We start from the raw sequence: 16,913 nt of genomic DNA, 5'->3' as shown, positions 1-16,913 counted from the left end.
TATTTCCTTTCACTGATACTTAGTCACAATAAGTATCTTGATAATCCCATTCTACTCAGTTAATGCTGAGAAGTTTGAAGGATAATTTGCTTATTTTCAGTAACAGATCAACGTTTTTTAAGAAGTGGGATTTGAAGTACATGAAAAAGATGAAAAGGCTTTCTAAATTTGCAAAAATAAATTACCTTTAGGACAAGCAACACTTCTTATAACAGCCATTGTCGAAATCATCAATTTTCTTTATATGCACTAAAGGTATTAGCTGTGTAACGAGCTGCATGGTAATTCTGACTTTAATGTGCCTGACTGTATTAAACACCACATATGTGCAAAACTCTCTACAATGATTTATATGGAAATTTCTCAATGTAATGTTTCCTATGATGTACCAAGCATTTGATGGCTTTACTTTGGTTTATGGTAAGCCTCCCAATTTAATAGGCACATAACTTGAATTTAAAGAATTGTTGCTATTTCTGGGTAATGAAAGATGCAAACTTTCTCTGACTGATGTTGGTAATTAAAAAAGAAAAACGTCTCTTAGCCTCTGACTCATTTTCAGGACCAAATGCACTAGGCACTACCAGGAACCAGGTTTATTAAATTGCAAGATATACATAATCATCAGGTATGATAAACTTTTTGGTAATTTAAACCAGAAGCTCGGGGCTTATCTTTGACACCTCACTCTCCGCTCCCTATAGCCAGAAGATTTTTAAACGTCCCTACTAAATATCCCTCCTCCAACTTTAGTCCATCCATCTCCACCACTTGTCACTGTTATAGAGGCTGCCAGCCCCTCTCAGGGGAACTACTGCCAACGGCCTCCTAGTAAATCTCCTGAATCTATTGTCCTCTAATCCATTCATTACATTGTATCCACAGTGACATTTTTAAATCTGCCAATTTTATTATATTACCTTCCTTCTTAAAAACCTTCAGATGAGGGAAAACTTCCTTAAGACGGTCCACAAAGATCTGCTAATCTGGCCTCCATCTCCATCCTTATGTTGCATCCTGTTTCCCCTTATTGCCTTACTCCAACCATACTGGGTATCTCGCAGCTGCCATGCAGTCATCTATCAGGGCTTTGCATACATGTATTTATTTATTATTTTTCAGATCTCAGCTAAGTCACCACCTCTAGAAAGTCCAATGCCATAATTATAGAAAGGCATAGCACCCCCATTTGAAACTCCTGTCAAAACTGTCATTTTACATTTATTTTTTAAATATGTGAATATCTATCTCCTCAATTAGACTGTAAGCTCCCTGAGGTCAGGGACTCTGTATAACTGTCCTCATCACTATATCTCTAGTATCCAATTTATAAACATACATAATAAATACTGATGGCTTGACTAATTAATTAATCACACATAACATTCATTGACTTTGGAACAATGCTTAGGGCCTTTATCTTGACTGACTAGAAAACAGTGAACCAATCCAGATCACCACCATCAAAATGAGCCAGAGGGACCAGAAAGGAAAGCACTTACCACAGTTGACCTCATCAGTATTATCACCACAATCATCCACCAGATCACATAACTGAAGCTTTGTTATGCAAGCCTTCGTGTGTAGACACCAGAAACGACCTGGCCCTTTGCAGCTCTTCGAAGGTAGTGGAAGAATACAATTTTCAAATCTGACATCATCGATAGCCGAGACCCCATCATAAACACCAAGGCTGACTTTATGTAGTGACAAATAGAAGGGCTGAGTAAGGCGTCCAAGCTGAACAGTCGCCTGGGACCACTGGTTGCCCTGGTTATATAATACTCTCCAGAGTACTGTGGAGTCACTGGAATTTTCCATGTGTAGCTGTAACTCAGCTGCTCCCACTGATAGGCCATAGTTATAAAACCTGAAAGAGAACAAACAAAAGAAATGGAAATGATTTAGGCAATAGACTAAATATATAACTTTTAGACTCTTCCACTCAGTTAACAGTCAATTAAAAATGAGTTGTAATAATAGATGCCTTTAGTCATTATTGCATAATTGTGGCCACCTGTTTGCAAGAGCTTCTCTGCCGAGGTGCATATTCTGGCTCTCAGGACCCCATGAGCCTTTCTCAAGGAGTTTAGTCCAGAACACAGGAAGCAGTGTTAATTAAATTATAATCCATTGTCGGAGGGAGAGTCCCTTTCATCTTAAGTAAGAACATAACAAATATTGATAATGTGCTCCTAAGTAAAATGCTAATTGTGCGGATCTAATGCAATAGCTATTTTTAAAGCAAAGCCAGATTACAGGACAGATTACAATATCTAGTAAATGCAGGAGTATGCCTGGAACCGCCGGGCTGCTAGAGTAGTTGACCATTTTTTTTTTAGTATTTACCAGAAGGAAAGTGTGCATCCAGGTCCTGTCTGGCCGAAAGTTGGGCTCTGGAGTTTAGCAATTTGTGATAAGCTGTTGCTTTTCTTCAGAATGAACATAAAGTGCCCTATTGGGATACAAAAAGAAACCATTAGTTTAACCTACTAAATTCTAAAATGAGACATCTGTCTGTAAACCCTACACTGAAGACTATACAACAATTCAAAATCAATAAAAGTGACTGTTAGTCAAATTTACTCTTATAAATATTAAACTATTATCTAGAGCTGGGTCAAAATTATGCCAAAAACAACTGGTAATTTCAGTTAATTCAGCCAAAATATATCTATATTCTATCTCCAAAACCCATAAAGGAGTGGTTCTACGTTGACAACATAAGTATAATCGACAATATTCAACTATCCTACTATTTGTTGTAGTAACACAGAACTATACTGCTTCTCTTTCTCTTTTCAGACCCGAGCAAAGGTAAACTGAACTACAGATCTTCCTTGACTTAAGATGAAGTTACGTCTGATAAACCCATCATAAATTGAAAATATCAAAGTCCAAAATGCATTTAATACACCTGACCTACTGAACATCACAGCTTAGCCGAGCCTACCTTAACCAAGCTCAGAAAAGCTACATTAGCCCACAGTTGGGCAAAATCATCTCAGAGCCTATTTTATACTAAAGTGTTGAATATCTCATGTAATTTATTGAATGCTGTACTGAAAGTGAAAAACAGAATGGTTGTCAGTGTATCAACTGTCCACCATGGGGATTGCGTGGCTGACTGGGAGCAGTGGTTCTGCCTCTGCCCGGCATCAGGAGAGAGTATCACAAGTATATTGCTAGCCTGGAGAAAGGTCAAAATTCAAAATGTGAAGCACAGTTTCTACTGAACACGCATCTCCTTTCACACCATCATAAAGTTGACAAATCATTAGGTCAAACCACCATAAGCTGGGGAAAGTCTGTAGGTACAGAGACACTGGGCATGCTTCTTACCTTGAGATGTGTTGTGAGTGTGATCCCAAGGTGGAGCCTGTTGCTCAAAATCAGCAGAGAGGTTACTTCTAGAGCTCCAGGTCCAGTCAAAATCATCCTCACTAGCTGCTTCAAACCAACCACAGCTATTTGCTTCAAAGTCACATTCAGAAACTGAAGAACAAAAACGTAGCTTTTAGGTTGACTCTCCAAGGTGATCACACACTTTAAGAAGGGTAGACAACCCTTCTACCCTTGGAAATCACCTTGTTACTCTTCCCTAAGTACATTAAAGCCACACTTGATGAAAAAAAGGATCCTATCTGATCCTCCCTAAAACTCAGAATTGTGCTTTTCATAATGGAAATTGATAAGGCAAAATGATCAATTTAAGAATATTTTCCAAATATTCTTTCTAATAAACAGCATCATTCAGCCATATTGCTTACAGAATTGCCAAGGTCTGACTAATTTATTTTGATACTCACGTTAGTTTCTCTGCTGCTATTACATCATCTGGAAGACTTCATTGTTCCTACAGAGTATTTTACACTAAACCATGAAAAGCTACTTCTAAAAAATTTAATGTTTGAAAAATTCAGATCCATTTAATATGAATGTTCACCTCTAATTTTTGTAGAGCTTACTATTTCCCAAAACATTGAATACATCACCTAATTGGCAGAAGGCAGAATAATTTGACCTATTTCTCAAGTAAATATGAAGAGAAATAGTTAAGTTACACAAAGACATTCTGGAGGAGGAAAAGAAGAAAAGAGAGAGAAAGGGAAAGAATGGGAAGTTATAATAATAGCAGTGTCAAATTATAGCTAATATGTGGTGAATACCTAATGTAATAGACCCTGTACTGAAGGTTTTATATAAATCTAGGTTTTACAACAGCTCTTGGGAGAAGGTATTATTATTGCTGCTTTACAGAGGAAGAAAGGAAGGTTTAGGGAAGTTTTTAACTTAACCAAGGTCATATAGTTAGAAAGTTGTAGAGACTGATTGAAATCCAAATATTCTAACTCCTAGTCTAATATTCTTTCTGCAACTGTTGACAATAACGTTTAATTGTCATTAGATTGGAAAAGGGATAAACCAGAAAGGCATAATCTGAATTTGTTTACTGTGGATATTCAGGTGTTACTACAGACTCCAGTGCAAAATAAGATTTGCCCCCATTGATGATTACTACACTGGGACCCTTGGCCATTGGATATATTTATCCAAGGATATAGTAATAAACTATATAGATCTTCCCTTAAAAAAATAACTTACGAAGTAAACAATAAATTTAGAAGATAAAAGTATAAAGTAAATCACTCAGTGAGATTAAAAAATGTTAAAGGCATTTTTACCTAATGATAAATCATGCTTAATTTTGAAAATGCTTCCTTCCACGTGGGGAGGAATGTGAGTTGAGTAGTAACATCATAAACACTATTGATTTTTTTTAAGTTTCTAGGAAATATGTGATCTCAGAAAATATTTGTTTTCTATCAGGTCTCCTGGTCCAAAATATGGCCAGCAGAATACTTTCAAATTTTACCAAAAGTCAATGAGAATGTATAAATACATTTTAAAATAAATACTTTAAGAATGTTGCATCAACTTTAATAAGCAAGAGATAACTATATTTCAATAGAGACAAACAGAAATCAGCAAAATGGAGAGATGACTGCTATACCTAGAATAAAGATTTCTCAAGTTTAGAAATCTGTGGTGAAGCAAAATTAAATGCTACTCAAAAGTGAGAAACAACAATGATAAGTTAGGAATAAATGCTAAGAATATTCAACTCTTTGTATTTTCAACAGCCATCTCTATAAATATAAATAATCCATAAATATATATAGATTCCAGTATGTAGATGCTATTTCAATCCCAGGGAAAGCAAATACTTTTGATTCCTATTTCAGACAATCCAAAAAAATAGGATCCAGGAGTTTTTGTTATGCAAATAGAGAAAGAAAACAAGTTATTGCTACTATACATCTATCCCACATAGATCCCTGGAAAGGGAAACTAATCATCTGCTATCTCAGGAGATATTGCTGTGGAAATAAATGAATATTCAAATAGTAGTAAAATTTAAGAAACTATTGCAGCAATTCTGTAGTTCTCTTAGATAAGGCTCTTCAAAGATAGTGATTTTTAAGAGATGATTATGCTGTTCAAATTCAAATGTGCCTTTCTAGTATACTTTGTTCCTATATATTTAGATTTCTATACACATTTAAAACCTCACCTTGATTAATCAGAGATGTAATAATCAGATGAAATTAACCTCTTGTTAGCCAGGAATCAAATATACACCTCATTAGAACAGTTTTTGGAAAAATATGTAATCTTTTACTTAGAAATACAATATACTGGGTAAGTTTTAATAATTGAGGTTGAAGGATTCTTCGCTGTTTTCTAGACCAACATCATGGACTTCCTCAATTATCATCATCATCATCAGAATCGACATTTTGCAGTAACAACTGCAGTTACCATTTATTCGAGGTTTATTGTGTACCAAGCTTTGTGCTAGGGGCCGTTCCATTCAAAACAGGTTGTCTACTGACACAGAATTTCCAAAAATTTTGCTTGTCTATTCTATGGCTATGGATAGAAAGGCTAGTAACTCTAGCAGCGTTTAATTTTTTGAGTAAAATTACCCTGTGGCTTCTACTAGTTATGTCAGTATTATTATAGTCTCTGTCCCTGGGGAAAGCGTGCTAGGGGGTAGTTGGTAGACTAACAAATAGGTCCATCACCCTACACTATCCCTGTCATTTTTAGAGCTTTTCACTGAGGGAAAAGAAGATGAATTTCTGTAAGAGCCAAGAAAACTTGTGGCGGGGGGGAACAACAGAATCAGACGCTGTCTCATTTCAGATTCACTGTTTTAGAACTTCTTTGACGGTTGGGGATGATTCCTACCGAGGTTCATGTGTAAGGAATAAACATGAAGTATACAAAGGTGAAATCTGGCTGACAATTTGGGCCTCACATAAAGACTTAAAAATGTATAGAAGAGTACTTATTGGTATTCACCCAAAGGAGTTGAAAACTTATGTCCATACAAAACTCTGCACACGGATGTTTAGAGCTGCCTTATTCACAATTGACAAAACTTGGAAGCAACGAAGATGTCCTTCTGTTGGTGAATGGTTGAATAAACTGTGGTACATCCAGACAGTGAAATATTATTCAGTGTTAAAAAGAAGTGAGCTATCAAGCCATGAAAAGACATGGAGCAACCTTAAATGCATATTACTAAGTGGCCAATCTAAAAAGGCTACATATTGTATGATTCCAACTATTTGAAATTATGGAAAACACAAAGCTATAAAGATAAAAAAAAAAGTCAGTGGTTGCCAGCAGCTGAGGGTGATGGGAAGGAGGAAGAGTTGGAGCACAAAGGATTTTTTATGTGAAAAGACTCTATATGACGCCATAATGATAGCTGTCATTATACATTTGTCCAAACCTATAGAAAGTACACCACCAAGGGTGAACCCTAATGTAAACAATTGACTTTGAGTGATTATGATGTATCAGTGTAGGTTTGTCAATTGTAAACAAACGTCCCAGTCTGGTGGGAGATGTTGATAATGGAGGAGGCTATGGATGTCTGGGGGTGTGGGGTATATGAGAAAACTTGGTGCATTTTTCTCAATTTTTCTGTGAACCTGAAACTACTCTTTAAAATGTCTTAATAGTTAACTACTATTTAATATAAGTGCTCTAAAGAAAACACAAAATTTATAGGACGAAATATGTCCTGACACAGCATGTGGTTGAACTTCAAACTCCCTTTGGTCTTAGCCACACCGGCAAAAGATGACCAAGTTTAGGGGGGAAAAAATGGCTAAACGGGCTTCCCTGGTGGCGCAGTGGTTGAGAGTCCACCTGCCGATGAAGGGGACACGAGTTCGTGCCCCGGTCCGGGGAGATCCCACGTGCCGCGGAGCTGCTGGGCCCGTGAGCCGTGGCCGCTGAGCCTGCGCGTCCGGAGACTGTGCTCTGCAATGGGGGAGGCCACAACAGTGAGAGGCCCACATACAGCAAAAAAAAAAAAAAAAAAAAAAAAAGAAAGAAAGGCTAAACATGCAGGTGGTAATTGTAAAAAGTTAGAAAACTGGAGCCTACCACTGTGGATTACAGAGAACAGCAAAGGCACAAATGCAGTGTGGAAGACATGCATTCAACACGTATGTTATCTTATTTATTCCTCCTGAAATATACATAAGAATATTGTCCCCATTTTAGAGCTGGGAAACATAAGGCTGAAAGAAGAGTAACATATAATTTCTCAGGGCTCATTACTGCTGACACAATTCCTTCCCAGACCTTTGATGTCAAAGCCTGTGCTCTTAAAAAAATTTTACTGTTTCTAGTAGTTTAAAAAGTAATAATAATTATATCTAACAATTTTTGGACAATTCTTATATGCCAGGCACGTACTATGTGTTTTTAATGCAAGATCATATAAAATCTAAACATGCATAACCACAGGATATGCTCTGGAAGCAGATTCTAAACTATATAAAAGTCCACTAGATTGGCTCTCCCTGTTTATTTTAAGCTTTTTTTTTCCTCTAGCCTTTTGACCTTCCTAAAAGTTCCATGAAGGACAAAAGTTAATTGAGTATTCCAGTATGTTGGCTTCAGTTCACTGAGGTTGTACTCTGTTTGATTAAGCAGAGGTTACTACAAACGTCAAATGCATTAATACTATATATCCTATTTTAAAACATGTTCTCTACTAATTATATTGCTTTGAGCTTCAGGCTTTTCCATTCATTCAAATGGTCATATGTTTGGAAATACGATAAGGTTGAAGTAACTGAACTCTAGACTTCATCAATAGTTAATATTCATTAGTTATCTAAAACATATAATAGTAAGGGAATACTTGCAAAAGTGCCATGAAATTTAAAAAGTCTATAAAAATAAATAGCAATAATGAGATATTTTAAAGAATACTAAAGCATAGATAACTAAATAACATTTGGCATTCAAAACTACTGCATTTGAAATAAGAATGATTAATTACATCATTCTACATATGATTTTCAGGGTCTCCTGTGATCTGACCAATAAAGACACTGTTGGAAGACAATTCCCCATAGGTCTCTCATATTTCTGCATGTGTTATAAGCTGAGTCATAAACTGTCTATTTGTTCCAAACATCTTTTCAAGGATGTTTAAACAGCAAATAATCATGAAGAATAGAGAGAGTGATTCTGTCTACCAGAGGGCAAGTTCTTATCCAATATAATATAATAAAGATAATGTTTCCCTCTAAAGCAAAGGTCAGACATTTTGTTTGAATCCCACTATAAAAGATTTGGATTCCAGAAGCTCAGGCTTTCTTACCTGTAACGCCAACCCACTTTATATGTACATCCACCTGGGCCCCTCTGTGTTGCCCTGGGACTCAGAAAGCAAGAGGAAACAAGGCAAGCATGACGCTTATTATGCTGTTTGTTATACTATTAGTAATAAAGTCCTTTGTCTCTGACCCAGGAGTCTCACCCCTCCTGACATCCATAAAACTATGGCAGATAACTTGTTAGCTTATAACTAGGGTAAAGTTTCAGACCCTTCACAGTTGTCAACACAAACTACATTAAACTTTATATGTATAGTACCCACCATTAAGAAGCTTAAAATCTAGCATGGGAATTTATAAGCAAATAGGCAATTGTAATAGCATAATAACTACCATGTACTCTTTCATTCATTCTTCATTCATCTGACAAACATTTACTGAGTACATGCTACATGTTTGGCACAGGTATAGAGCCTAAGAACACAGCAGTGAAAAAAAGCAGTGGGGCGGGGGGGAGTGGAAGAAACCAGAAAAAAAAAATCTGTCCTCATGGAGATAAAATCAGAGAGGTTACTTTAATTTTTTGGCTTTAATTTTGAGTCAGACTGAAGAAAAATTGAGATGTTTTAAGCAGAGAAGTGACAAAATCTGACTTAACCTGATCACGGTGGCTGCTGTATTCAGAGGAGACAGAGTGGGTCGGGTGGGCAAGAAAAGAAGCAGGAAGATAGTACAAAAATCCAGGTCTGATAATGGTCTGGGCCAGAGTGGTTGCAATGAAAATAAGGATGAGTGAGGCGTTCTGCATGTTTTTTTTTTTCTTTTGCGGTACGCGGGCCTCTCACTGTTGCGGCCTCTCGCGTTGCGCAGGCTCAGCGGCCATGGCTCACGGGCCCAGCCGCTCCGCGGCATGTGGGATCCTCCCGGACCGAGGCACGAACCCGTGTCCCCTGCCTCGGCAGGCGGACTCTCAACCACTGCGCCACCAGGGGAGCCCTGGATGTATTTGGAAGGTAGACATGATAGGATTAACTGACATGAGATATGGAGTGTGAAAGAGAAATGAATCAATATGATCTCAAAGTCTTTGACCTGAAACAATGGAGGTACCATTTTCTGAAGTGGAGAAGGCTGTGAATAAGCAGGTTTGCGGGGGAAGTAGAGGAAGTCGAAATACTATAGTTTCGGAAATACTAGAGGTGAGATTCCTATTAGGTATTCAAGAGATCATGTCAAGTAGAGAGCTGGATATACAAGTCTGGAGTTCAGATCAGAAGAGTGCTTCTTGATGTCATGGAATCCAAGGCAAGTAAGTGTTTTAAGGAAGCGGGTCATATTATCTCTGTCAAGTGCTGTTGACGGGTCAAATGAACAATGAGAAGAGACCACTGAATCTAGATCACTGCTAACTTTGATGAGAACAGTTTATTTTGAATAGTGACAGCAAGGCCCCGATTGGTAAAAAGAAATCAGAAAAGTTGAAGACAGTAAAATACAATGAATTCTTTTGAGGTTTATACTTTGCAAAGGGGCAAAAATGATGTGATAGCTGAGGAGGAAGTGGGATCAAGAGAAGATTTTAAAACGTGAGAAATAAAAATATGTTTTTATGCTGATAGAAAAGATCTGGTAGACAGGGAAAATCGCTGGAGCAAGGTTGCTGAACAGGCAAACAGAGATGGATTCTACTTACACGAGAAAGAGCTGACCATTAGAAGGAGCGTGTTATTCAGGGTAAAGGAGAAAAGAGTTTAAGGTGGGTAGAAGGGATACTGGAGCTCATGAAAGTCCTTTTCTGGGTGTTCCTATTTTCTCAGTGAAATAGGTTGTAAAGGCATCAGCTCAAGCTAGGGAAAGGGAAGTAAGACAGATGTTGGAGAAGACAGGAGAAAAGTGTTATTCATTGAGAAGAGGGGGAGGGGGCAGAGGGAATGGAGTGGGGAAACATAATGTGATCCCTAGGGAGTACGAGATTCCATCTAGGGTTGTGAACATCTATTTAAAGCGAGAACAGATAACGCTGTTGTGTTTTCTTCTCCAGCCACACTCCGCTATGCAGATTCTGGCTCTGAGAGGGCTGAAAGCCACATTTAAACAGTTTGTGCTTTAGTGACTATGATATACCAGAAGACACCAAGGCAGTTAAAGGTCAGTGTATGGCAGTCATTACAAGATTAGACCATGGAGTTTAAACTGCGTAAGAAAGGAAGTGAGTGCATGAGGGGGTGAAGGATATAACTGCTTTACCTGGAGGGCTTTGTCTTTGGTTTCGGTTTTAACTGTTGTACTTTATTTTCTTTCCTGTGGCCTCATCTCCTTTGTGTCTAAGTGCTTGGCAATGTATATAACAAAAAGTAAAATAATCTGGGGTCTAAGATGTTATCGTCCTTCGGTAAGATTTACGTTTGTTTCTGCAGGCACACAGAGTAAATAATACTTGAGGATTACATCAAACTAACTTCAGGGATTGAGAGTATTTGGGGCTGAGTTTGAGATCCTGTGAGGAACAATAACTTCTAGCTCACACAGACCTCTTGGATTCAGACTTTTAGGTATTACAGATAAAATTCTGTGGAGTATACCAATCCATATCTATACTAAGCCTGGACTCCAATTTCCAAAGTGCTATAAGATTTCCAAAGTGCTATACTCAGATTCTCAACTACTTGTTCTATGTTGGCATATGAAAGTGGTGTTAAATACCAGGTTCAGCTATCAAGGTCATTATTCTTACTTGGTCACCTAATTTGTCCCTTCCTTTTTACATCTTCAATGAATTCAAGTAGATTTTTTAAAATCATTTTGTTTAGATTTTCTAGTTGTTCTCAGTTAGAGGGTGTCCCGAATGACTCAATCCACCATAACGGGAAATAGAAGTTCTAGCATTTTTAATTTCCATTTTTTAAAATAGTACTTTAGAACAAATTTTATATAATAATAGTAGATACAGTAGTCCCGCCTTATCCATGGGGGATATGTTCCAAGACCCCCAGTGGTTGCCTGAAACCAGCAGAGAGTACCAAACCCTACATATATTTACTATATTTTGTGCTACACATACATGCTGAAAATAAAGTTTATCAGTTAGGCACAGTAAGAATAATAACTATATAGAAGAATTATAACAATATACTGTAATAAAGTTATGTGAATATGGTGTCTCTCTCTCAACATATCTCACTGTACAAATTTAATGCCTTTCCATCAAGCACTTATCATGCATTGTGGCCATGACTTTTGTAGTTTGAGATGCAACAGTAAACTAGAACTAATTTTTTTACTTCTTCAGTTTCACGCATAGAAGATTCATTCTTATTGTAGATCTTAGCATATCTGCATACACTTTTTTTCTTTCCTTATTAAGTCAAGAACTTTCACCTTTTCACTTAAAGGAAACAATTTACAGCTTCTCTTTGGCATAATCCAGATTGCCAGAAGTACTACTCTTGTGTTTTGGGGCCATCATTAAGTCAAATAAGAGTTAGTTGAACAAAAGCACTGTAATACCATGACAGTGGACCAGATAACTGAGATGATACTAAGTGACTAAAGGGTGGAATACAGTGAACAAAGGGATGATTCACGTCCATGGCAGGACGGTGGGAGATTTCATCATGCTGTTCAGAACAGCGTGCAATTCAAAACTTATGAACGGTTTATTTCTGGAATTATCCATTTAATACTTTCAGACTGCAGTTGACCACAGGTAACTGAAACCACAGAAAGTGAAAATGCTGATAAAGGGGGACTACTGTATTAAAATATGTGTAGAGTAATTATGGGTGCATAATGCTCTGGTAGAATTATATAATATTGTGGAATGGGGAAAAGTTATTTTTCCCGATGTCAAATTGTTTATTATGAAATAAAGAAAATATATGTGTCTAGATGTGTACATAAGGTGTTAATTGATCTATATGTGATACACAAATACATAATACAAAATATTCATTTAGTAACTTTCCACTCTTTGTGTATATTATGTTAATAGTTAATAAATTTTTGTATTTATATAGATTCTAAAATATTTTATTAACAGGTGTTATAATGGGTTCTCTATATCCAAAATAGTAATTACGATTAAATACATTCATAAGATATTAGGTCAAAATGGATACATAGTCAAACTTAGTTATAAATGGTCTTTCATTTTTGTTTGGGAAAGGAAAAGAGTGAAACAAGCTGGAAGAGCCAGAAAAAGCTACATTTGAGCAATTTAGGATTCTTTTAAAGTCAGTGAATTATTAATGTCAATATGTTTTTCAATTTGAGGTCTCTCTCGAAGCTAGAGCTCCAAGAGGTACTACTTCATTTATCCATGAGGTTGAGAAATCCTTAAAAATGCACTCAGTCTCACAATGAATTCTGAAAGGCCAACAGTATTCCACCACATAATAAAAATTATAATTTCAACAAGGAAACGGGATGTAGGAATAAAATAACTTATAAGATAAGCATACAAAATCAAGGAATAACAAGGCACCATTAAGAAATGATACAGATAGGAAAATATTAATAAGACTTGACTTGCATCTTAAAAATGGAAAAAATAATAATATAAGTGACTCAGAAGTGACTGAAGAACAGGATATCTTGGGTAATGAAAAGTCCCTATGAATTTTAATGAAATAACCCGAGCTTATTAACTCCACAGACAATTGGGCTCTTCCCAAAAAGTACAAAACGTTTGAAATCATTAGGTTAGTCAGAGGAAAGAAACATATTAACTACACAAAGAAGATATGAATAAAAATCTAACAGGACAGAAAAAGAATAAACCATTTAAAAAACTTCATTAATTTCTGCCTATCTTAGGCAAAGAACAGTAAGACCTTTTACAAACCGTATTTTCTGTTCATTTATATTACTGCAGTATACATTTAAGGTGATTATTATCTCAAAAATTGTTCCTAGAAAGTTCAGGTTAGGGAGATGAACGTAATGAGTTTACTACATGCCTGGGCCATGGTTTATTCTTGTTCTGTGGTAGCAGGCACAAAACAAGAGGTTACTGGACATTTTTCCACGTAAATGTGACGAAGCAGAAAATCTGCTCTTATTCAGCAAAAGGTAGGGAGTTCTCTTTGTTTATATTTCTGAAATGGGAAGGCCTTGTGATATTCTTGAATTATTACTTAAGGCAGAGCTATTCTAACACATGGTTATCCTAATCTAAGATTCGGTTAACCTTGTTCAAGTTTTAAAGAGAGTTAAGAATAAGAGAATGAGGGGGAGTCAAGACGGCGCACTAGGACGACACAGAATTCACATCTCCTCACAACTAGGGCACCTACCAGGCACTGGTGGGGGACCACGGACACCTAAGAGGATGGGAGGAACCCCCAGTGACCAGCTGTGGGATCTTGGTTCCCAGGCTGGAGGTAAGACCCAGGCTCCTGAGGTGGGAGCTCCGAGTCCAAACTGCTGGACTAACAGAGAACCCAGGGAATATCAATAGGAGTGAGGCCTCCCAGAGGTCTTCATCTCAGCACAAAGACCCAGCTCTATCCAACCGTCTGCAAACTCCACTGCTGTACATCTCAGGCCAAACAACCAGTAAGACAGGAATACAGACCACCCATCAAAAAAATAAAAAATGAAATGACAAAAAATTTGTTACAGATGAAGAAGCAAGGTAAAAACCTACAAGACCAAATAAATGAAGATGAAATAGGCAACCTACCTGAAAAAGAATTCACAACAATGAGGGTAAAGATGATCCAAAATCTTGGAAACAGAATGGAGAAAATATAAGAAATATTTAAAAAGAATCTAGAAGAACTAAAGAACAAACAAACAGTGATGAACAATACAATTACTGAAATTAAAAATACACTAGAAGGAATCAATAAGAGAATAACTGAGGCAGAAGAGGGGATAAGTGAGCTGGAAGATAAAAAGGTGGAAATAACTGCCAAGGAGCAGAATAAAGAAAAAGAATGAAAAGAACTGAGGACAGTCTCAGTGATTTCTAGGACAACATTAAACACACCAACATTTGAATCATAGGGGTCCCAGAAGAAGAAGACAAAAAGAAAGGGTCTGAGAAAATATTTGAAGAGATTATAGTCGAAAACTTCCCTAACATGAGAAAGGAAATAATCAATGAAATCCAGGAAGCACAGAGAGTACCACACAGGATAAACCCAAAGAGAAACATGCTGAGACACATATTAATCAAACTATCAAAAATTAAATACAAAGAAAAAATATTAAAAGCAGCAAGGGAAAAGCAACAAATAACATACAAGGGAATTCCCATAAGGTTAACAGCTGATCTTTCAGCAGAAAATCTGCAAGCCAGAAGGGAGTGGCAGGACATATTTAAAGTGATGAAAGGGAAAACCCTACAACCAAGACTGCTCTTACCCAGCAAGGATATCATTCAGATTCAAAGGAAAAATTAAAATCTTTAGAGACAAGCAAAAGCTAAGTTAATTCAGCACCACCAGCCTTACAACAAATGCTAAAGGAATTTTTCTAGGCAGGAAACACAAGAGAAGGAAAAGGCCTACAAACACAAAACAATTAAGAAAATGGTCACAGGAACATACATATCAATAATTACCTTAAATGTAAAAGGATTAAATGCTCCAACCAAAAGACATAGACTGGTCGAATAGATACAAAAACAAGACCCATATATATGCTGTCTACAAGAGACCCACTTCAGACCTAGGGACGCATACAGACTGAAAGTGAGAGGATGGAAAAGATATTCCATGCAAATGGAAATCAAAAGAAAGCTGGAGTAGCAATTCTCATATCAGACAAAACAGACTTTACAAGAGACAAAGGATACTACATAATGATCAAGGGATCAATCCAAGAAGAAGGTATAACAATTGTAAATATTTATGTACCCCACATAGGAGCACCTCAATACATAAGACAAATGCTAACAGCCATAAAAGAGGAAATCGACAATAATAGAGATATAGTAGAGGACTTTAACACCACACTTTCACCAATGGACAGATCATCCAAAATGAAAATAAATAAGGAAACACAAGCTTTAAATGATACATTAAACAAGATGGACTTAATCAATAATTATAGGACATTCCATCCAAAAACAACAGAATACACTTTCTTCTCAAGTGCACATGGAACATTCTCCAGGATAGACCATATCTAGGGTCACAAAATAAGCCTTGGTAAATTTAAGAAAAGTGAAATGGTATCAAGTATCTTTTCTGACCACAACGCTATAAGACTAGATATCAATTACAGGAAAAACTCTGTAAAAAATAAAAACACATGGAGGCTAAACAATATGCTACCAAATAACCAAGAGATCACTGAAGAAATCAAAGAGGAAATCAAAAAATACCTAGAAACAAGTGACAATGAAAACACGATGGCCCAAGATCTATGGGATGCAGCAAAAGCAGTTCTAAGAGGGAAGTTTAATGCAATACAATCCTACCTCAAGTAAAAAGAAAAATCTCAAGTAAACAACCTAACCTTACACTTAAAGCAATTAGAGAAAGAAGAACCAAAGAAACGCAAAGTTAGCAGAAGGAAAGAAATCATAAAGATCAGATCAGAAATAAATGAAAAAGAAACGAAGGGAATGATAACAAAGATCAATAAAACTAAAAGCTGGTTCTTTGAGAAGATAAACAAAATTGCTAAACCATTAGCCAGACTCATAGAGACAAAAAGGGAGAAGACTCAAATCAACAGAATTAGAAATAAAAAAGAAGTAACAGCTGACACTGCAGAAATACAAACGATCATGAGACATTACTACAAGCAACTATATGCCAATAAAACACACAACCTGGAAGAAATGGACAAATTCTTAGAAATGCACAACCTTCTGAGACTGAACCAGGAAGAAACAGAAAATATAAACAGACCAATCACAAGCAGTAAAATTGAAACTGTGATTAAAAATCTTGCAACAAACAAAAGTCCAGGACCAGATGGCTTTACAGGCAAATTCTATCAAACATTTAGAGAAGAGCTAACACCTATCCTTCTCAAACTCTTCCAAAATATAGCAGAGGGAGGAACTCTCCCAAAACTCATTCTACGAGGCCACCATCACCCTGATACCAAAACAAGACAAAGATGTCACAAAAAAAGAAAACTACAGGCTAATATCTCTGATGAACATAGATGCAAAATCCTCAACAAAATATTAGTAAACAGAATCCAAGAGCACATTAAAAGGATCATACACCATGATCAAGTGGGGTTTATCCCAGGAATGTAAGGATTCTTCAATATACTCAAACCAATCAATGTGAT

At 36.7% G+C, this 16,913-nt stretch overlaps 1 protein-coding gene across 13 annotated transcripts in view; it reads right to left on the bottom strand.

The window, feature by feature from the left end:
* Positions 1 to 16,913, bottom strand: part of MALRD1 (MAM and LDL receptor class A domain containing 1) — a gene marked incomplete at its 5' end in the record, with an annotated part of 1,062,652 nt that overhangs the window by 694,073 nt on the left and 351,666 nt on the right. For 11 of the 13 annotated variants that reach the window (XM_079915185.1, XM_079915179.1, XM_079915190.1 and 8 more), the window contains 4 exons: positions 1,503 to 1,870; positions 2,350 to 2,455; positions 3,343 to 3,495; positions 8,699 to 8,758. In XM_079915185.1, coding sequence (XP_079771311.1) covers positions 1,503 to 1,870; positions 2,350 to 2,455; positions 3,343 to 3,495; positions 8,699 to 8,758 — 687 coding nt within the window. The remainder of the gene's footprint in view (positions 1 to 1,502; positions 1,871 to 2,349; positions 2,456 to 3,342; positions 3,496 to 8,698; positions 8,759 to 16,913) is intronic. The other 2 variants (XM_079915188.1, XM_079915183.1) reach the window with 1 other exon arrangement.

Source organism: Stenella coeruleoalba, assembly GCF_951394435.1.
Source record: "Stenella coeruleoalba genome assembly, chromosome: 2".
NCBI classification, from domain to species: Eukaryota; Metazoa; Chordata; class Mammalia; order Artiodactyla; family Delphinidae; genus Stenella; species Stenella coeruleoalba.
Note: the sequence above shows the minus strand (reverse complement) of the source record. Positions and strands in the feature narration are given on the sequence as shown.